General features: G+C 39.7%; 1 protein-coding gene across 2 annotated transcripts in view; it reads left to right on the top strand.

The window, feature by feature from the left end:
• The window catches only part of OSBPL10 (oxysterol binding protein like 10), a 114,166-nt gene that overhangs the window by 86,182 nt on the left and 4,637 nt on the right, over positions 1 to 23,347 (top strand). For both annotated transcript variants that reach the window (XM_085051174.1, XM_085051175.1), the window contains exons 7-10: positions 5,133 to 5,279; positions 11,726 to 12,209; positions 20,802 to 20,988; positions 22,410 to 22,592. In XM_085051174.1, coding sequence (XP_084907300.1) covers positions 5,133 to 5,279; positions 11,726 to 12,209; positions 20,802 to 20,988; positions 22,410 to 22,592 — 1,001 coding nt within the window. The remainder of the gene's footprint in view (positions 1 to 5,132; positions 5,280 to 11,725; positions 12,210 to 20,801; positions 20,989 to 22,409; positions 22,593 to 23,347) is intronic.

Genomic DNA, 23,347 nt, shown 5'->3' with positions numbered 1-23,347 from the left:
CTTTAGATTCGTCCTCTTGCTCCTGACTACAGTCCTTTTTATAGTACATAAAAAAAATGTTCATGCCTAAATGAAGATTCTTAGAGGGTTTTTTTGTTTCTTGGTTTTTTGTTTTTTTGTTTTTTTGTAATTATATGAAGAATATGAGGTCCTCATATTCTTCCTGTCAGGATACACATGGTCTCTGCTTACTGCCGGGGTGGAGAAAAGGCTGAGTTATGCTACACCTTCCTTACTGTGGTCTTTACTGGTAACAGATCTCTGAGATCAGAGGGAAAGTCTGGAGGTAGACTGACCCTTAGTGGAGGGGGAACAGGTTAGGCAGCACTCAAGCTGCACAAATACAGCTCCAGGGTCTCTAACAGTTATGGAGTTTGGGAGAGGGTCATGAAGACTAGAGGAAAATGAATGTCATTCATTTTTTTTCAAAAAGGGCAAGAAGCAACATGTCTGGGTGCTCTGGTAGAATCTGAGGAGCTGCAGGTTTGTCAGCCTCTCCTCAGTCCCTGAGAAGGTGGTGGAGGAACTAACCCTGGAAAGTGTCTCCAATCATATAAAGGACAAGAAGGCAATTAGGTGTAATCATAACGGATTTTCAAAGGGGAAATCATGCTTAACCAACATGATAACCCTCTGCAATGAAGTGACTAGCTTGGTGCTTATGGGGAGAACAGTGGATGTTGTTTGCCTTGGTGTTGTAAGGTTTTTGACCCTGTGTTCCCTAACATCCTCACAGACAAGCAGACAGGGTATGTATTAGATAAGTGGGCAGTGAGATGGATTTAAAACTGAACAACTCAGCCCAGAGGGTTGTGATCAGTGATGTGAGGTCCAGTTAGAGGCCAGTCACTAGTGGTGTACCCCAGGGGTTAATACTGGGGCTGGTACTGTTCCACATCTTCATTAATGACCTGGATGATGATGCAGAGTGCACTCCTTTGTAAAGTCTGTAGGTGATGAAAAACCTGGGAGAAGTGGCTGATGAGCTGCAGGGTTGTGCTGCTGCGGAGAGAGACCTTGGCAGTCTGGACAGAGAAATTGTGAGGTCTCCATCCATGGAGATAATCAAAACTTAGCTGGACACAGTCCTGGGCAACTGGTTCTATGTGTGCCTGCTTGAGCAGGGTATGGGACGAGAAGACCTCCAGAAGTCTGTTCCAACCTAAATGAAGCTGTGATTCTGTATGTTCCTTTCTTCCCCTCCAACAAATAAGCAAGATGAGAGACCGAGGTCATTCTTGACAGTATTGTTGCATGATATGGTTTGTGAAATATGTTGGAAAACCAAGCTCTGAGCTGTATATCTGTATTAATTACTTAACAGTTAATTTCCAGCACAGCAGTTAACTTGAAAAATTAACTTAGAGAAGAAGCTTTAGAAGGACAGAGGCACATTTGCCCTTTCACAGAAATGTAGATTTTAACTCTGTGATTCTATCCCAGGCTCAAAGTGTCTTCTTCCTAAAGGCATGTTTTTTAAATGCAGAATGTTTCCTTCAGAAACAATTTCTTTCCCTTACAGGTTTCATCTGTTAAAAAAGAATCAGCATGTTTTCTGATGGAGACTGCTGACTAGAACATCCGTTTTGTATCCCAGCAGATGACCTCTCTAAATTAATCGATCCCAGTTCTAATGAGGTGACCTGTTTAAAATAGCTCTCTGCCGGTGTGTATTTTCATGTCTTTGGCATTTAAAACTTTGAACTGCATCCCTTCGTGGGATTTTTAGAAATTATCTTTTATTTTCTCTTCAGATTTTTCTGAAAAATGCTGGTGCTTCAGCCCAGTATTGGAGACTGATTTTGATTAAATTGATTTTTGGTATAAGCCCCTTTTTTGTGGTTGTTTGTAACTGGTTCAGTATTGGATTTCTCAGGGTCAGCACCTAAGCTGGGCTGTGCTGTTTGTTCCCAGGCTGGGCAGTGCGCAACTCAATAGCTTTTACATTATGTTCTGACCACACAAAAATGGAGCAGGTCGCTGCTTTCCTAGGTCAGTTTTGCAGTTACGTTTTACAGGAGGAGGTAAAAAAAAGTCTGTGTCTGATAATTCAGAAAAGCTGCCGTTAAAGGGTAATCACTCCACATAATCCTTTGCATTCTGTTGAATGCTTACGCACTAGATATTACTAAACTGCATGCTATTTTCATGGAAAGAAAAAGAATTAAAGAATGGTTGGACTTTTATGACACTCTAAAGATACACTAGCTTTGTATTTTGTGACTGTGTGTCCAGTCACCCTGTGTTGTGCTTACACTTGTGTTCAAGAAAATGTGTTAAAGAAATATGTATTAGTTAATGTGCTCCTAAAAACCTATTTAATAGTTACCTAGAGCAGCTAATGAGGAGAGAGGGAAATACAGAAAGGATATTGCTTGCTGAAGATGATTGCTCTTCAGTTCATGTAGCATAAATTGTAAACTGCTTCTTTAAATTCTTTTCCTTGGAAAGTGAGAAAAGATGCAGACAACTGCTGTCATTCACTGAAGGTCACTAGTGTGTTAATGACTGTAATAGCAGAGTTGTGGGGTTTTTTTGTGACCTTGTACAAGTCCTTAGAATAGGGATAGTTAAGGTAATTAAAATTTTAGTCTTTACAGTGTACTCATTAAACACAGTTGATCCTAATGTTACACTGGATTTATCTTCCCTGATGAGCAGAAAGGCTTTCATTTACAATACAAGTGCTACTTTCCTGAGCACCCGAAGTGTCCATAGGGTGGCTTGCTCTGACCGTGGATGTTTTGTAGGGTAGCAGAGAGAGGTAATTTCACAGAGTATTCTGAGTTGGTTGCTATTTTGTTAGTAACAGTTAAAAGGCAAGGAAAACCTAATACCTACTTCATCAAGAAAGAAAGAAGGATTTTCTATCCCTGGGTGAACGTGCAGTCTTTGGGAGAAAAAGAAAATTCTTGATATGTGATTTAGTCTGCAAACTGGTAACGGGTAATTTGTTTGTTTTCTGATGCTGTTAACAACTTAAGGCTGTGCAGCTGTTACATGCTCACGTAAAAGGATGCTACCTGCTATCATGCTCTCTTTCTGTCCTCTTTCTGTCTCGTACTTGTGCACACTCACACACATTTGTGCCCTTTCCCCTCCCTGCTGGAGAAGCGCCGATCAGGATATCCTCTGGGAACAGCAGCACCATTTCCCAGTTGGAGCTCTGTGCAGTTAAGCTCACTGATCTCAATGCCATGTGACTGGAAATGCAAGGAGCAGATTGCCATCCGGTGCACACTCTCCAGCCCCTCAGATAGCAAAAAAAAAAAAAAAAAAAAAAGAAGAAAAAAAAAAAAAAAAGAGGGGGTGGGAGTGAGGAGGGGAGGTTCCCTTGCTTTTTTTGTAGCGCTGTTAATTCCTGCTGGAGCTTGTTTGCCGCAAGCTCGGTTCATGGCAGTAACAGAAGCAGCACAGCCTATTCAGTAGCTCAGTGCTCTCAATGAGGTCAAGCTGGATCAAAGGGAAGCCTCCTGTGGAAGCATCTACTGTAAGTTCTGATACTGCTTTTTCCATGCTCCCTCCACATGAATTGTAGCCTGTACGACTGAGCCAGGCTTCGGTGCTTTATGCCTCCCCTACTGATAATTTTGTATGAGGTTGTCAGGTTTTATGTTAATTGAACTTGTCAGTGAGGCATCAGTTGGATAATAATGCTGTGCATTTTGGGAGAAAAAGGCTTACCGTTCTCTCCTTTTCTTTTCCGAGGGAGTGGGAAGAAGAAAGTGTGGTTTTGTCCTTTTGAAAAGCTCCAAGCTGTTGAGGTTACAGCTCACCAGATTCTGTTTTATGTAATCTACATATTCTACTTTCTAAATAAAGCAACTGTAAAGTGTCTTGCAGATGTCCTTGGGTATCACCAAATAGCTATTCTTTTAGGAAGAGCTACCTAACCGTTTATATAATTATAAAAAAAAAAAGAGAAAGTACTTTATTCAAATTGTGGAAACCTCTGTAGTAACTAAATTTCAAAGAAACTCCCCTTACACAAGCTGCAGTTCACCTGAGGGGTCTCTAATGTGATCATTCAGAAATATTCCTTTGAAACCTAATTCTAGGTATCAGCTGGTTTTAGTGAAACTTTCTAGTTGCATAGGCTTCCACAGTGAGATGAAAATTTCTTGTTTTATGTAATGAACTAGCTGTTTCTGCAGAAATGCAATTTAGCATGAAAGAATGCTAACTTTTGCAGGGAGTGTTGTCTCATTTACAGCATGGAATCTTTGGGCAGTAATGACATGCTGGGCTGTAATTTTTCATCTACATAACCCATTTTTTTTTCCCTTGAAGTACAAAAACTTTACTTGAATATCTATATCTGGGAGGCTTGCAGAGTGGTTTCAATGGATTGAACAAAGCAACTACCACCTGTTTGGATTATTGTTAGTAATACATTGTAAACCCTGAGGAAAAATAAAATATCACAAGTCATTATCCCTTTTGCTGTAAAGTTCATCTTGAAGGGACTGGCATGATGTCTCTCTATTGATCTTCAGCTTGTATTTTTGGAAACTCAGCAGCACTGGCATTGTGCTGTGAAGTGGTGAAGTGTTGCCATAGTCATAAAGACTTACGGCACTGCTCTGCCTCCCAAAATCTAATGTCTTTGGGTTTTTTGAAAAGGTGTGTTCTTTAATTATAGTTGTCTTTTTATCTTCTTTAGTTAATATATTGACTTTCTTAAATATCTAACTTGGAAATTGCATAGAGAAAGGAAAAAAATTGTGTGAAATTGGGTCATGCGACATCTATGTATGACATGAATATTTGCTGGAGACATTTATGAAACAAACTTGGAGACTCATTTTCAACTGTGTACTTCAGTGAAAGATAACTTGTTACTTAAATATGCTATGAGCTTTATCTGGCATCACTGCAGTATAAATGTAAGAAGAGAGTATGTAAATTAGCATCTGATACTTAGTACTTTCTGAGAAAAGGATCAAAATGTTTTATGAACCCATCACTGGATTTTTTAACTTATTTTGAATTTGTTTATTTTCTTGGTTTTAACAGAGAGCTGTCTTTAGTTCTGTCGAGACAGCTCCATTTTAAAATATATATAATGGGGGGGAAAAAAATACCCATTCTGGTTTTTTTTGTCCAGATGGTGACGTTTCTTTTCATTTCAGCATTCAGCTTCTGAGTTGATCCTAGTTGAAGATGAAATGACAGATACTGAAGATAATGAAGAGGAGGATTTAGGAGTCATGGATGATCAACGTAGTGTAATTCTCCATCTCATCTCTCAGCTCAAACTTGGCATGGACCTTACCAGGGTATGAACACCATACCTCTTTTATATTTGTTCATTATTGTTTCTTCTTCTCATCCTTCTGTGTGTTTGTGTGCATGTCCAGTTCTTGTGAGTGTGTTTTGCCCCTGCGGACAGGGAAGTTTTACTCTTTATAAAAGTGTGGTCCCAGAGAGCTATGGAATGCAAGAGATATCTTGCTAGGCAGGCTTTTTTTACATGAAGTGACCATATCAGATATTTCAGAGATGGAGGGGGAGGGAAAGAAAAAAGAAGAAGAAAAAATCCTCCAAAACTCTTGCTTATTTTTTTGCAAGTCTTTCCATATGTTGTGTATGTAACCTCACAAGTACGTCAGGGTGCACTGAGGGTTTGAGGAACAATAATGGTAATTATAGGGATGAAGGATATACACGTTTACATTACAACTTTGTGGATTCCATTTAATTGCACATCACCTTCAAAAAAACCAATGACAGTAAAGAAATTACATTCTTCAGTGTATCAGTTCCTGTCTGTGTTGAGCTGCTCACCAGTTTAACTTTCTGTACATTCTTCTGGTCCTAGAACCAGTATTGTCACGAGCTTATCCATGCTGATATGAGCAGAGAAATTATAGTGACTGACAGAGAAATTTTCCCTTAAGTCCTTAGAATTTTGGAAATGAGATAGATGTTAAAGAGGCAGGGAGTGCTTCTTTTTGAATAGTCCTGCATTCCAGTGAAACCTTCTTATGGGGCTTAATAAATAATCAAGCAGATTTTTGTAAATATATGGAATATCCTTTCCATCCACAAGGGTTTTCTACTTAAAAATCCCCCAAATAAAACTCCTGTAATCCACTTTTCACAAATAAGAGCTCATTTTGACACTCTCAACAAATAATACAAAGTTTATAAGGACCCAGGGAATTTTTCTGGCACATGACGTAGATTTGCAGGAAGTTGTTCTCATGAGCATTTTGATATTCTGAGAAGTTCATCTGCTTCTCTTTTGGTCTTACATATTAATCAAAAACTATAACTTTCTTACTAAATAAGGTTTTTTCAATATAGTTTTTTTGTGCTTTCTCTGGAACAATTGACAGTGTTTTAAAATACTTACATTTTTAAGACTGAGCAATCCTGTTTTCTGTTGCTGAGTAGATGCACAGAAATTAATGTTTTATTCTAAATAGAACAAAAATTTCATCATTTCATTTTGAATAATTTATACCTGTCACTTTTTAGTATGTCTGGGGTTATACACAGTTCATTTTATTTTTCTTACATTCTCCCTTTTTCTTAACTCTTCTCTTTTCTGTGTTGGTTTTCTAAGGCTGTCTGAATCTATAATGTTCAAACTAGACTACGATTTCTCATCCATGGTTCTTGTGTCTTCAAAACATTTTGTCTTTGGCAATGAACAAGATTTTTCTTTGCTGTGTTCCACTGTCATCTTTTTGTCACAGCAGAGTAGGCAAAACCCAAAGACACACAGTTAATGTAAATAAGAGAAGTTCCTGTAAATAAGAGAAGCATAGATGCTTAAAAGAAAAATATGAGGGTATATACATATATGGTAACCTATTTCTTACACAGTGTTCTTAGAGCACAGTTTTTAAAGATAATGATAAATGTTGAAATGAAAAGAGAAACAGGCATATGGCAGAGTTAGATCTCTCTGTAGTCTGTGTGATGCACGAATACACATATGATAAGTATTAATGAGACATGCCACATGTGCACGTCACTTTTCTGCCCATTTTGAGGATTAAAAAAAAATACAGGACAGCTGGCTGCTTTTTTTATCAACTTTGCTTACTGACATGAGGCCCTTAGGGCTGCTGACGTGTGATGGTAAAGCTGGGTTTGTTGGCTGCACTTCTTCCCATTTTTGATTATTCCTCTGAAATTCAGGTTTCAGAGCACCTTGATGCTCATCGCCTTCTGCTGGAAGTGGTTGTGGCACAGTAGTTGCTGATACCAGAGGATGTTTTTACATGTTTCCATTTTCCTGTGCCTTCCACCCTAGGGCGGTGTCTTTAGTTTCTTCTGTGAGTTACGAATTGCTGCATGATACTCACATGAACAGACAGCTTTTTCTGAGCCCTTGGTGGCTTTAAGTTCTGGATGCATTATCATTATCTTCACATTCCATATCAGAGAAAACAGCAGCTTTTTCTATGGGTTGATGACATGTGTTAGCTGTGGCCTTGTCTGTGCTGCAGCAGTTTCCCACAGTGAAGACCTCCACATTTAATGTTGTAGGAATGCTTCACTTCTGGAATGTGTCATGCTGCTCTGTATTTTAGTGCGGAGTTAAAGAGCAAAAATACTGTGGAGGAGAGCACCTGCAGTGAAGTATCAAATCTGTGTGGGGGTTTGCTAGAAAAAACTAAACTCTTTGGTGGCCAAATGGACTTCAACAGCTGCTGGAGAGAGTGGGGAGCAGTTCACAGCAGCAGAATGTGGTACAGAACTGATGCTTTGGACTGGGCTAGGACTTTAAGCCTAATTTAAAACTGGAATTGCTGGGGGAAAAAAACAAGTTTATAAATTGTTTGTTCTTTAGACTTTTAAAAAGTGAAAAATAGTGCCAAAACCCATGGACAGCCTTTGTTGGCAAATAGCATCTTTGTTGGCAAATGGATTGCAGTTAATGCTAACAGTTTGTACAGATGGGTGATCACACCCCTGCATTCCCTCACCTTCCCTATGCAGTAAATATGTGCTAAAAATAAAAGGTTGCCATTCTGTGTAGAAGGGCTGCCAGTAATTCTGCAGAATGTCAGCCTGTTGTAAATTATCATTGTGATGTGTTCACGTCATAAGTTTTTACTTTGCTTGCCAGTATACTTTTGCCTTGTAATTTTAAAATATAAGTGGCATGAAAATAGCTTGTATTCCCACAATGACACACATGACAGTGAAAAGAAAGCTTTTACACCTCTAGGAGAAGGATATCTCAGCATTGAGGTACCTTGGTTGGGTTTCTGAGGAAAGTAGGGAATGTTGCCGACACCCAAGTTTTGCCTCATAGTAAATAGCAGTGGGGATAAATATCTCTGTTCTTAAGAAGTCTTGCTCATTTTTCTCAGTTGCATTAGTTCTAATTAAAAGAATTCAAACGTAGGAGGTTATAATCAAGTTCTGAAATAGTATTGTTTTTTTAACCTCAGTGAAAATGGAAGACTGTCTCTTAAATGGCTTTATTTTCATCTGAAGCCTGAGAAAGAATAAGAATAGATTATTCTAACATTTTGGAATGCAGTCAGGAGATTCTTTTGCTTCAGACTTTAGCAACTTGGTATTTATTCTAGAGAGTTTCTTTTGTCCAGTTGGTTGTCATGCTGGCAAAAGAGGAAAAAATTCTCAGAGGGAAAAATCAGTCAGTTTTGACTTCTTACGCAATTAAAAAAAAAATCGTAGTCCTGTCCAAAGCCAGTATAAAGAACATAGGTCCTAAGTGTATTTTTCTGGACATTTCATTCTGTCTGGCTGCAGAAGAATTGAAAACCTCATTCCTTTCAAAGCTAGAGTGCTAGCACAAGTGCATGACAGCCCAGTGCTGGCAAGAAGAATGCTGTGCACTTCCAAAGTAATTTATTTTTATTTTTCTTATTTCTGCAGAAATCAAGATAAGACAAATTAAAAAAAAGTGATTGGTGTGATTTTTTTTTTTTTTTTGCTGTACTAGTGTGTGGCAGTGTTGCATATTGAAACTCTGAGGCTATGAGATTATTTAGTAAAAGGCAATGTTTTGTAGGCATATTTTGTAATACTGCAGTTGTGTAAGCTTTAAAACTGAAGTATTTCTATTTCATAGTTCTGCCTCCTTGTGTGGAAACAATTCAGTTGTTCAGTGGATTTCCTGTACAATCAAGGATGTCATTTCCAGCTTAGTTGGGCTTCTAAAGCAAGATCATTTGAGCTGGAGTTCAGGCCTTACTTAGATTTTAAACTGATTCTTGAAACTCAATAATAAAAGTCCAGTGATTCATCATGTCTCATTTAGTGGCAGTGTTGGTGTAGCTGTGTTAAGCAAAGCACACATCTAGGACTTAAGGGAGGAGATACCAAGTCAAGGGGATGAACCCATGGCAATCTTGATGTTGTACCATAAAATTTGCATCATCTTAAGTATAGTCTGCAGTTTTCTTCTCCTCTGTTTGTGCTAATAAAGTTCACTGTCTTAGAGAGAGGTGCTTGGACATAATGAGATGCAGAGTCCTGTTTATTCAAATGAGTTTGCCCTTTCAAGTCTCTGCAGTGAACTCACGATAGGTACTCCTGATATTCCTAGACAGAAGTTATTGGACATTTTTTAATATGTTCTGCTGTCACTTTTTTGCTATCACTCTCTGATAACCTGATCTTTTAGTGTACAATTTATATTAAAATGAGAACTTGAATTGAGGATCTCAACTGCTGAGTTGCATTTTTTTTAAGATTATATTGGATGATGAGTATTTGGTCAGAATGAGAATGCTGCAAGTAAGATGGAGTTGTTTAAAGAGCTAAAAATACAAAATCTACTGGCTTTCCACTTTGCCTTCCAAAATTTTGGATTTCACTTTTGAAAACCAATCTCCTCAGCCTGTCACTGTCACACCACCATGAAGACTGCAGGCTGTCTTTAGCACTCAATAATCTGTCACACATAGTGTAAAATTAAGGTCCTTCATCATTCGGGGCCTCAGTAGGTTGGTAGCAGAAACCATGAGGAGTCCTCAAGGCTTAGAGAGTAGAGTCAGAGGAATATTACAGATGGAACTTTGCTTGATTTATATCTCAAATTGTAAAAATTATTAGCCCATAAAGGACTGTATGTGTGTAAATATAAAATATAGAAGGAGAGAGCAAAGAAGCAGATAAGTTACCAAGCCCAGCAGTTCTCTCTCTTTTTGCAGTGGAAGTACTGTGACTTGCTGTGTGGCTGTGTTGTCTGTTTAAGCTGCTGTGACTGGAATTCTTGTTCATATTTACAAGTTCTCTTTGAGAAGGACTGAATGATTAATAAAAGTTTGACAGCTTCTATTTCATTATCCATGGGACCCAAAAGGGCTGATCTGTGCTTTGGTCCTAGTTGGAATAGCAAGTTGGGGCAGCAGGGGGAAAGCAAATGTGTTTGTGATGAACAATGGCTCCCTGCCTCCTGTAAATAACCCTTGCTTTTGGGAAAGGGAGAAAGGAAATGCAATGAAGAATTAAAGAGGAAAGCAGAAGAATTGCTGTAATAGAGGACAGCTGTTGGTTTGCATCTGGCATCATTGAGCCACTTGGATTCACCAAGATAAATTTGTGTGCGCCAGAAGTTCCTTTTGGTCATGCGAGAGCAACCTTTGAGATCCCTTGGGACAGCCCTGCACAAGGGGGTGGAGCATGGAGGAGAAAGAAGGGAGAGAAATAAATTATGTCCCATAGCCCTTGTTTGTCTTGCAGTGCCCTTCCGGATGTTTCACTGGAAACTTCTAACAAAGTGTTATTGTGAAGTGAGTGACTTTGGCAACATCTTCATTGCTAGAGAAGGCACTTGAGACTGCATCCAAATCACTTGGGGCTGGCTCCCTCCAGGGCAGACTGCTTAGTGCTCTGTCCCAGTTTTTTTTCTGGGCCCATGGAGGCCTCTCAAGTCCCATGATATCAATGTAATGGTTTGTGCAGTTTTTGTTTCAACTTGTGTGAAATAAAGCAAAGCCATGCAGGGGCCCACCACAGTAACGTGGTACCATCTAAAAGTGAGGGGATGGTACTGTAGAGCAAATGAAGAGTGTTTTCTTGTCTGTAGCCTCCTGGGAAAGGTCCTTGGAGTGGTTTTTTACTTGAAAATAGACTTGAGATTTGTTTATGATTTGGTTGTGGCTGGATCTCCTTGGGCTGGTTCATTAGAGGCTGGAAGGGATCTAACCCATGTATAGTGGATGGTTAGGAGCCTACGAGTGCAATATGGAGCACAGATGTTTCACAGAAAGGATAGATGTACCCCTGACACTCTCCACCACTTAGAGGTTGGTGATGTGTACATTCATGTAAAATACTCATCTTCTGGTGGTTTGGGAGGGTGTGACCCTCCCATTTTGGAGGGTTATGATTATTTTGGCTTGTTGATGTTTGATGTAAATTAGTTTGTATCAAAGTACGTTTTCATGTCATGTAAACAAGGAAAACAATGGGTGGTTTGTTAACTGAGAGGAGAGGAAAAGGCGGATTTCCATGTGGGTGGAACAGCCCGTCCCTGTCGTGTGAGCTGCTCTTAAAAGTCACAACGAAATAGGAAGCAGCCTGCGTGGGTATCAAGGCCGCTGCTTTTTCCTTTGCTCATTATTTACACTGCAAAGAGAATTAAATTACTGTGACATGGGAGGAAAATACTCTATCCTGAAATTTGGCAGGGCCAGAATTACAGCTATCCTAACTGCTCTCCCCCCCTTTCCCCCTGCTAGTGTGATCACAGGGAAATCATATCTGCCTTTGTCTGCTTTGCATACAGGTAGTGCTTCCAACATTTATTTTGGAGAAAAGATCCCTGCTGGAGATGTATGCAAATTTCATGGCCCATCCAGACCTGTTTTTGTCAATTGCAGCTGGAGCCACTCCCGAGGAAAGAATTATCTGCTTTGTGGAGTATTATCTAACAGCTTTTCATGAAGGCCGAAAGGGAGCAGTTGCCAAGAAGCCCTATAACCCTATAATTGGTGAAACGTTTCATTGCTCGTGGGATGTGCCTAAAGATAAAGTGAAAGCATTCAGAACTAATGGTGCCTCCACGGTTTCTAAGGACTCAGACAAGGAGCTTGGCCAGGACCAGTCCACGTGCTACAAGCTGAGGTTTGTAGCTGAACAAGTGTCTCATCATCCACCAGTATCTTGCTTTTACTGTGAGTGCAAGGAGAAGAAAATGTGTGTGAACGCTCACGTATGGACCAAAAGCAAGTTCATGGGCATGTCAATAGGTGTTTCTATGGTAGGTGAAGGTAAGAAATGTGCTTTTATTCTGCTTTTTTTGAGCTAATATTTCTGGGTGTCAGTGGAAATCCAAATGTTTTCCTGCTTGCTCTCCCTCTGACCTTTCATTTGAACCTTATGACTGTTTGCTTTTGTGAAGTTGAATTAAAACTGTAGTGTTCATACAACCTTTTGCTGTCTAGACAGAATGTGCAATGCACATTACGTATATAAGTGTGCACTTATATTGATGAGAGTCTGTTAATATATATGGCCAGACTTCAGATATAATTAATCTGCAGTAGCAAATGACAAATGATAGCATATTCTGTAAGAATATTTTTATTTATCTTGCTCACTTTTAAAGTAATATGGGACTGGTGTTCACAACTGGAACAATGGGAAAAACACATTTTCACATAAGCCTAACATTCTTTTTTCATAGTTTCTGCAAAGAATCAAGATTTCTGTGGTGTTTGCAAATTTAAGTGTATTTTCACAAGCTTTCTAGAAAGTCACATAGTAGAGGCATAAATCAAGATTTTCTATATCATATATATGCAGTCTACATTGTGATAAGTCATAGCTCAACTTGATTTCAGAAATACAGGGAATTATAACAAATCCTTGATGATGATCTGGACTCAAGCACACCTGTACTAATGCCATCACTGACTGTTAATGCAGTGAGATAAGTGTGTTTCTAAGCAATTTAGTCCCTTTGGCCATTTAAGGGTATGATCCTGTGTTTGGTTTTTTAATGTTTTGCCTTAACTAGCTTTTAGACTGTAGTCTCAGAAGTATTAGGACAACTTGCAGTAAATGCTTCTTTTTGTCACCATTATGTTAAATACTATGGTATTAAAGGTAGTAAAAAATAGAGTGGGAAATACAGTGATTTGATTTTGCTTATTAATAGCAACAAAACAATTGTGGTGAAAAAATACAGGTGTATTCTGCTATTTACACTAGCTAGAACTAAAGACCAGCAGAAAGGGCTACAGTGGCTCCTTCCCTGATGGCAAGATACCCCTTTTTAGTAGAAGAGACATGAAACCTCCTTACTACTGGTTTTGACATCCTTGTGATAAAGTGTGTATTAGCACGGCTGTTTCCTTCTTCCTATGACTTAGGTATTTTGCTTTGAATATGGAGTTAAGAAACTTGGGAAGGGAGTGTCGGAAGGGAAGTGGGTCTTTCTGTCTGTACTACTGCCAGCCTGAGTCATTGGTTTAACTTGCTGCATTTTTCTGGTACATGTTCATTTCTAGTACTCTTTTGCTCAGTGAAGGGAACTATTTAATAGAAATAAAATTAAGCACAAAGTCACTTATGATTATGTAGGAGTAGGGAAATTTCTTTCTCTTGCTGCTAGCACACACAGTTCCCTGGGATTGGGGGTGTCTACTGTGGGGATTATTTAAGACTTCAAAGTCCTGATGTGTCCCAGTTTTGAGAGAGAAAGGGTCTAAGAATTAACTGCTTACTCACCCCAAGGATTGTTTGATGTGTGCTTGTGGGAATGAGTTTTTCCCTATACCCTTTCTTTTTCTCGTGATCCTGGAGATACCCCAGTGGTGGAGGCAACCTGTGGGGGACATCTGCAATAGTGAACTCCTTTATTGCAAGGTTTGCTGCTGTCTTTATGATGGGCGTTCTGGGAGGAAGTCTGGGTTTACCAATTTATAGTTCCCATTCATCTTTTTGTTCATGTAAGCAGTGGAAAAGCAGGGACCTTTACAGTGACAGCATTTCTGGGAAGTGATGGAGACACTCCAGTGCAGCCCAAGCATTTCTGTTGCATGTTGAGGACTGGCAATGGGCAGCAAGAAGTTGTACCCCTGAGGCTTTTCTATTGTCTGAAAACAACCAGCCTAAGCCTGATAACCTTGATTTAAAATGCTGCCTTTGCAGTGCAGTTCCTTCACTTGAAACTGCACTTTCTTTAATTTTTCTGTTTATTTATTTTAGTCCCAGGGAGGTCTTCCTGATTAAGTTGGTGTGTAGATTAGTCAAGCAGTGCAAAAATTAGAATCTGCTGCAGATGCTTCTTTCTTATGTGCTGCATAAGTATAAATTCTGTAGTAGATTGAGGTCAGCGTGAGTACCAGGGAATAGATTGCTGAACCAAAAAAAAGGAGCTGCTGGACTAAAAGTGTGGAAAACCTAAGTCTGTATTTACATGCCTAGTAATGCAGGGCCTAATAATTTTTTAATGTGAAATATAACTTGGAGATTTTTGCCTTGTGTTTAGGGTTGCAACATTTCATATGGGGTGATTTAGTCTAGCAAAGTTAGCAAATGAGACTGTGGAAAGGTGCTGTTAGTCAGAAGGCATATGAAGCTACTTAAGGGAGGTAGAAACTAAAGTTAGGTCCTTGGAGAAACTTTCTCACACCAAGGTTGGCTAGTAAGGTGGTAGAATCTTATTTTAAACTGTTAAAAGCAGGTTAAGTGAGTTTCTTGGGAGTGAAGTGTCACTGATCCTGCTTTTGATGAAAGAAAGTAACATGTCATGGATCATCAAAATCTCTGGGTTTTGATTGTTGTGGTTTGGTTTTTTTTGGGGGTTTTTTTTGGTTTTTTTTTTTTGCTGCTGTGCATTGGATGACCAAACTAATCATGTGCTATTTTTGGGATTTTGCCTTGTCCCTTTCTCAGGGGACAAGAGAGAGGGACCTGTCCCTTTCAGCCCTTTTTTGCCTGTTACTAGAGTTAAATTATGTATATGGGGATACCTTTGGTTTTTTTGTAAGATCAGTAAGGCTTTTAGATGCACCATTATGTTACTTGAAAGACAGTTTCTTTGATACCTCTATTATACCTGTAACCATTTTTAGACTTGGGTTAAATAATTCTGATTTTGGTTCAATATTAGTTTCATTATAGTACAGATTAAATTGGTACTAATCGATATATGAGAGGGGAAAAAAATCATTCCAAACAGAGCATAGGAGAACTACAATTAATGTTTTGGATGATTTAGTGGTAGAGAGTGATCATCATGTTCTAGTCTGATACATATCAGAGCAGTTCTGTTTGACCAGGTTGCCCAGAGAAACTGTAGATGCCCCATGCTTGGAAGTGTTCAAGGCCAGGTTGGGTGGGCTCTGAGCAACCTGAGCTAGTGGAAGGTGTCCCTGCCCATGGCAGAGGGTTGGGAACAAGATTATCTTTAAGGTGCCTTGCAACACAGGCTATTCTATGATGATTCTGTGATGATGACCAGAAACTTCATTGTGGCCTAATTTTGAATACAAGCAACTGTGGCGTATTTTGAAACTTTGCTCTCTTCTGAACAAATTTGTGTGTGTCCTTCTGACAGTTCAATGAAGCTTTTTCAAGCAGTTAGCTATTTACAGAAATAAATTAGTGCTGAATTTTTGGACCTATAGTGTATAAGGAATATGGTAATGGTAATGTGTCTGTGGGGGCTTTGAATCACATTTTTGTAGAATGTCCTTAGATGTATAGAGCATGCTGCTTTTTATGCTTTTTATTAGAAGCTGACATAGAATGTCATGGAAGTACAAAGGCTTATAAAGGAATTCAAAGAATTAGGGGATTTAAGGATGGTATGGTCTTGGCATGCAAAGGGTACAGCTCAGTACCTCAGTGGTGTGATTTTTTGTGTATGTCACACCTCAAAGTGACTAAGATATTTTTTTCTGTCTGTGTTTTTTTGTTTGTTGATTCAAACTAAGTATCAGTTGCAGAGATGCAGAGCAAATGGGAGAGCACTGCTGGAAATCCATGTGAGGAGCTGCTTTATATGCTAGCCTTTCTTCATCTCTGGTTATGAGGGGTCTAAATCTGGCTTGCTAATGAAATGTCGCAACTTTTTCTTTGCCATATAACAAAACCCCCATTCTTCGCCGTAGTCTGCGCTGGGTTTCCTCATGAGAAAGCCACCCTGAATAGAAGAGGGTATTTTGCATAAAAGAATTCATGTTGCCTGTGCAGTCCCTAATTCTGGTTAATGTTAATTATGTGCTAATGAAAGAGTGAGGGGGGAGAAGAGGCTGTATTGAATAGGTTCACATTAAGATTTAAATTAACAAAGGATGGGAAAGTCAATGTAAATATTTAATGTTTTTTTCTTGGTCCATAGAATCTTCAAACAGATACTGGATGCAGAGTAAGGATGCTGTGGTGAGCACACCTCAGTGTTGGCTGTGCCTGTTTTGCTTCTGCTCTTGGATTTTGGTCCAAAGCAGCAAAATCCAACAAAAAGTGTCATTATCGATTTATGGGTTAATTTCGCAGAGAGCATAAAGTACATTTAAGTGGATTGCTCTGTATTGTGAAGTGGCTAGTTAGGTCTGGTGTTTTCACTTCTGTTCTCTTAAATGTTTTAAAAAGTAGTGACGTATAGACTTCCAAAAATTATTTTCTAAATTGAAAATTAACCTTGAAAAGATTCGATAGGTGGGGAAAAAGTTCGGTGCTCTTTCCAGCGTAAAGAAAGCAAGCAATAAATGGTTTTTTTCTCTCACTTTTTTTTTTCTTCTGTTCAAATACATGTATGTGTATGTATTACTAGATGTACAGGTTTATAATTCCTAGTACTGTGAAATTAGTGACTTTTTAATTTACCAGTCCCAAGGATTGATTGCTAAATGCAATTAGAACCCCCTAAGTATTTCCCTAAGTACTCATTTTTGTGTTAATATTTTTAGCCCAGTGTTTTTACAACATTTTTCATATAGCATGGCAGTCATTACTCAAATTAGCAAATTAGTCCAGTCTTTGAAAAACGAGCAGTGCAACACAGCTGCCTGAAAGGTTTGAGACAAGAAGAGCCTAATTCTGGCATCTCCTGTTTCCCTGTGGGGATCTGGGCAGTTGGTGATGCACAACACCTATGTGGGGCTCATCCCACTCGTAACTTACTCCTCTTTGTGTGTTATGAGTAACACAGACAGGCTGAAGAGCTTCTTAAACAAGGAGACTGCCCTTGGCCCCTTGTGTCCCACGTGCCATTTGTTGTTCAGATTGATCGCCATGCAGGCAGTGGGAAGCATTAAATCCCACATGTCTCTCCTGTAGCTTATTGATCCAGAGCCTCCTCTGGGGTTTTTTGTCAAAATGTGTTACTGGGAAATCAATTCACAAAGCTGCAGCATCAGAGAGAGACATGTAAGAGTCAAACTGGGAAAATGAAATGCCAGGAGCGTCACTTCCTTTAATACAAGCTGAGGAGTCATGGATAGGGGTGTGACTCTGAATACAATGCTGTAGTCTAAAGGAGGAGTAAATGGTGTTGAGGACATTTCAAGGGGGAATTTCAATATTCTGCATTGGTTTATAAAAAATTCACCCTTCTCTGTAGCATTTTTTTTTCTAATAAACTAGATTACTAAATCCACTGTTCCTCCCAGAGTACTGGTCTGGTGCATTCTTCCATGTATAATTGTTGCCTACAAATACTTAATTTTTTTTAAAGGGGATTGGGAGTTTTTGAAAGAATTCTTTGATGTGAGAGGAAAAAACTAAAAATGGGAGAATATTCCACAATATTTCATGTATATTTACCATTTTCAAACTAAACATGAATCATCCCTTACAGCAGGGAAGCAAGGAAAGAAAAATAGCCTGTGTATTTTCCAGCAGTTGTTTTTAAATATCACTTGCAATGTAATGAATAAGCAGATGTTAAAATTACACGTTTAAAGTAACTGTTAGCTTTCAGTTTATTGGCTTTTAATTTCTCAAGATTGACACTCAGCAGGGTAGGACATTAATTCAAATTGTGGTACCAGTTACAAATGTCAAATTTCAGTGTGATTTTTGGCTTCCTCTCTCCTAGGGGAGCACAGGTCTCTGTTCAGATGTGGTGGTGAAGCCACAGTGTTTGTGGTGCTTTGCTTAAACGAGGTTTTGCGTGTGGACTCTGCCAACGGTGGAATGCAAACCAGTCAGGTTAATACTAAAAGTATTATCAAGCTGTGGGTATTTCAGATCTGCCCTTTAATCTCTTTTAGACTATAATTATTGAGCTGGAGTCATGTTTCAAGTGAGATAGCACTTCATTAAAAAATGTATTTATTCAGGTGTTTAAGGAATTCAGAAAATATGCAACCGGGTGCTAAAAATACTGCCAAGAGAGCTGGGTTCAGTTTTTAATATCTAACCTGCTGTGGTGGTTAAATATTTACATTGAAGGTCACTGCTGCTGTTTGCTCTCCACTTTAAATGTGCTTGGCAGCATTGCAGCTCTGAGTCCCTCCCACTCGAGGAGGGAGAAAAAAGCTATTGATCCCATCAGGGGGACAAAAGCAAACCTATACTCACCCAAAAGGAAATTGTGTTTATCATACCAGTTTCCTCTCATGTGGGGACATACAGTGATGGTCAGAGAAGGATGGCAGATTGAGAGAGACTTTTTACAAGGACATGTAGTGACAGGACAAGGACAACGGGGAGGGCAGGGAGAATGGCTTTTAAATTAAAGGGACTAGGTTTAGATTAGATATAAGAAAAAAATTCTTTACTGTGGGGGTGGTGAGGCACTGGAACAGGTTGCCCAGAGAAATTGTGGATGCCCCATCCCTGGAAGCTTTCAAGGCTAGGTTGGACAGAGCTCTGGGTAGCCTGGTCTAGTGGGAGGTGTCCCTGCTCATGGCAGGGGGGCTGGAATGAGATGATCTTTAGGGTCCCTTCTATCCCAGGGCATTCTATGATTCTACAATTGTTCTTTATAAACTTAATGTTATTATAGCATCCATTTAATGAGTTTGATAACCAGAATAATTTTTTGAGTAAAATTCTTCCTGGCTGTGTGTCCAGGATGAATGGACTGCAGTAGATTCAGTTTGGATTTCTCTGCAGGTGTGGAGCTGAGGCAGCTGGAGGCAAAACAGTGTGTGTGTTCCAGCTGTGTCCTCCTGGCCTTTCCCTGCTGGTGGGAGTTCAGCACATGACACGAGGAACTTGTAACTTGCCAAGATGAAATGACTAGAGGTCCTTTTAAAGATATGGCTTTTCTGTGTGCTTTTGCACTGCCAGCTCCTTGTGTCAGACTTGCTGGAGTGGAGGCTCTGGCTGTGCTGCTGCTGGCAGGCTGAGGTTGCAGAAGTTTTGAGAACGACTGCATGAAGCTATTCTGGTTTGCAAATGTTTTCCTGTGAAATAGTTTCAGAAGGCAGAAGTGACAAATTGCAGAGCTTCCTGTGCCTGCATTTAGCTTTTTTAGCTGGAGCCAATATTCAAGATCATGGTTGTGTTAGAGCTCTGTGCTTTTAAGTTTTGAGTGTGGTTTTAGGTTTGTGTTTTCATACAGCATTAAAGGCATATTTTCATGTTGGTAGCAGTAGTGTTGTGTTCCTGTTTAATGCTTTTTCATCATTAAATGTGAGATCACTTTGAAAAAGTAGTGTCATTATTCCCTTAAACAGATAGATTAATCAATACCACTAACAGTGTGTTCTTCCCCTGTCTGCCCCAGGGTGAAGGCAAATGGGCTCAAACTCATCTTGTTTCTAAACAGATACTATTACTATGTCAAAATAACTTTCCTGCTCTTTTTTTTTTCAAATATTTCTGGGTTCTGAGTGCTTCCTGTGATGGGTTGTTTTCAGTCCCTGTTGTGAAAAAATATTTTCAAAGCTGTCATTTTTGCCTTTAGGCAGTTAGTAAATGGGACACAAAAGACTGTATCACTCTAATAAAAAATACACTGCAGACATTTGGTGTGATCTAATTCTGCGTGCAAGGTTGATGGTGCTCTTTACCTGGTTTTATGTCCTGTTACCCTGCAGACCAAACTACAGTTATTATGGGGATAGATACCCCAGGGGAAGCTGCTAAAGTCTGATCAGGAAAGGAACTTTCTTTGTGCAAGTTCCAAGTAATGTTGAAAAACTGCTGCTGTTGTGTGTTGTTTTTAGTTACAGCCTCTCATAGTGCTGAGGGTGGAGAAGCCTTTACAGAATGAGATGGAATTACCAGTTATTTCCTCTGCCTTGTAGAGACAGTGGTCTTCATGGTAGTAGAGCAGTGGCCCTGCTGGGCCCCTCTTCACTTACGCAAGATTTTTTCAAAGCCTATGTGAGAAACCAGGCATTTGGAAAGCAGGGAGCAAACTTACTGGGGAATTTCTAGATGCCGTGTTTCCTAGCTGTACCCACGGGGACTTAAAGCCTTCACTTCCACCAACAAATGCATGAACAGTAAATTAGTGGAGGACATGGCTGTTCCTAACTGAATGGAGATGTGAAGAGTCCTTTGGCCATGCCCATGTCTTTTTCTGGAGGGAGATTATGATATGACACTGAGAGAGCATCTGAATTTTCAGTATGGCTTCTTGCATGAACATTGTATATTTTTCCAGCTTTTAACAGTAATGCAAAGTAAGCAATCCAGTCAGATTTTCTGAGGAGTTGTTTGGTAGAATGCAATACCCCAGGATACACAGTCAAATTGGGTGCTTTTGAAAATGTTTGTTGGAAGAAACTTGTTCCAGAGAGCAGAGTTTCTTTCTTAGCAGACAGTGCTCTCCTTCAAGGAGAGCTGCACATTGTGCCCTCTGTGGACGGATTTTGATGGTGGTAGTTGGTCAGTGGCCATCAGGTCTTATCAGTGAACCTTTTATCACCTCACTTTTACCTCTTCCTGTGTAGGTGTTCTTCACTTGCTGGAACACGAGGAAGAGTATGTTTTCACCCTGCCCAGTGCCTATGCTCGCTCGATCCTTACCATCCCATGGGTGGAGCTTGGAGGGAAAGTCAACATCAATTGTGCCAGAACAGGCTATTCTGCCACGGTCACGTTCCACACCAAGCCCTTCTATGGAGGGAAGGTCCACAGGTACAGGAATTACTGTTCTACTCTTGTTTACGTGCAACTGGATTTCAGGGAAAGTGTCTCGGGCATCTGTTCAGTTCTTCTGTTGGAATATTTTATATACAGATATCTGAAGTTCTTCTGTTAGTGCTGGAGATGACTTAAAGCTTCAGGGCAGTTTATTGTAGCAATACATATTATGTTGTTTAACTGAATTGGATCTGTTTCTCTCATTAAAATAAAGTGAATGTATTTCTCCAGGCTTTGTTGCTTGTAAAATTTGCTGTAAGTGCAGGATCAGAAAAATGTATGTGGAAAAGGCAGTATTTCTGCTACACCAGCTGCTGCTTTTGTGTGAGTTTTGTAGATGAACTGATGTTCCAAGTGGAGCTCCTGAAAAGAGGAGAGAAGCAAAACTGTCACTGCCCATAGAGGTAGCTCCCTACTGGGGACTCCCATGTTTGCACTGAAATTCCAGATGATGAAAATGTTATTTAAATTCTTTGGTGCCCCTTTATTAAGGATGTGAAGAGGTGCTGTGCAAGACAGTCTCCTGTTTTGCTTCCATGCTCAAGTTGATGTCCCAGCCATTAACATACATAGATTCCTTTCTTGTTCTTCTGTGGACTTTTGCAGTGTCCATGAGGAGACTGTGCTTTTGCATGGTTCCCTCTGTTTTGTTTCAGTTGCTGTAAATATTCTTCCATATGTGTGTCAACCATTTCAATGTTGAGTTCAGGCAAATATCTATATGGGCTGTTTTGACAGGGTTTTTCTCTAAATGGTGTAGGTAAATAATTGGTGCCATCAGGGTGAGCGAAAATTTGAGGAAATTGTGCTGTATTACTTTATTAATTAAAAAATTGAGTTTAGAAAGCCATGTAAAGTAATCTGTAAAGCACACATGTGCATGCTAATAGACACACACACGAAACTTTTCCGTGCATTTCAGTTTTCCAGTCCTACCCATTTTGCTCACTCTCAGACCAGTTCTTTAGCTGCTGAGGTGGCTTTAATCATTGCCTCTCAGTAGCTGAGAAGTGAACTTGCAGATCTAAAGAAGAAAACAAAGGTACCCAAAGTCTTCGACGTGGGTCTCTGACAGCATTTTGTTCAGGTGTGAAAACATCATGTATTGAAAATGTCTCGTGAATGTCAGGGATTGTTTTTCAGGCTGCTGAGGTAACCATTTGGCTCTGGCTGAGAGCTGAGTATCAGAGTTTTCAGTTGGGTTACTGCTGTACTCTGGGAGAATGTCATCCCAAAGCTATTGCTGCGTTAGGAGATCTTTCCTGGGACGAGTCTGCTTTGGAGACAGCATCAGTGCTTTCCTTGAGTAACTGATTTGCAGAGATAGAAAACTTAGCAAGGCAGTGCCTTCAAGTGCTGATAATTACTGGTACCAGTTATTCCTGTGGTCTTGTTTTCCCTCCCCCTCAAATCAGGGTTACAGCCGAAGTGAAGCACAATCCAACGAACACCATTGTGTGCAAGGCACAGGGAGAATGGAATGGCACCCTGGAATTCACTTACAGCAACGGAGACACCAAAGTGATTGACACCAACAAGCTGCCTGTTATCAGGAAGAAGATCAGGCCCATAGCTAACCAAGGGCCGCTGGAATCAAGGTAAGGGCAGAGGCTTTGCAGTGCTCTCCTGCTGAACCTCGGGTGGGAGCAGAGCAGGGAAGTCAACTGCAGTTCTGAGTGCTGTGGTTCAAAAGTGCCTGGCTTCCTACAGCACAGAAATCTGGGCACAGAGAGCTGTGTGTTGGTTCCTTGGAGCATAAATTACACTGTAGTGGCGAGTACATAAATTTTGTAGATGGGGAAAATGCCTGTTTAATTTGTTTTAAAGAGCATCTGGAAAATGGTAGTGCAGTGTTTTCACCTGCTTCTTGGAGTGATTGCAACATGGTAGGCAAATCAGTCAGTTTGTTGCAAATAATGCTGCATCATGTAATTTAAACTGGTATTTCATGTTTTATGTATTTCAGAATATATGTTTATGTATAAAAGTATGTAAAATATGAGACAGTGTGAGATACGAAGACAAACATATAGGTGGTTTTGAGGCTCTTGGCACCTACATCATGTGCCTAACTCTGACTAGGTACATTAGAAAAAAACCTGTTCTGTTATTCACTGTCAATAACTGTTGATGTTTATCTTCAGAAAAATCAATACTTTAATTGAATTTAGGAACATTTTATTGGAGGATTAAAAATATGAATTAAACTTCATTTTATTATATGTAAATATCCTTATTTTACAAGGGTGTCTTGAGTCATTGTGCAGAGTTAGATACGATTTTTCTACTTTCTAGACTGCTTGCTTATCCACAAACTCATTTTCCCCCTGTTGTTTGGAACACAAAGATTATA

This window comes from Lichenostomus cassidix, chromosome 2 (assembly GCF_008360975.1).
Source record: "Lichenostomus cassidix isolate B80296 chromosome 2, HeHo_3.0, whole genome shotgun sequence".
Classification (NCBI taxonomy): Eukaryota; Metazoa; Chordata; class Aves; order Passeriformes; family Meliphagidae; genus Lichenostomus; species Lichenostomus cassidix.
Note: the sequence above shows the minus strand (reverse complement) of the source record. Positions and strands in the feature narration are given on the sequence as shown.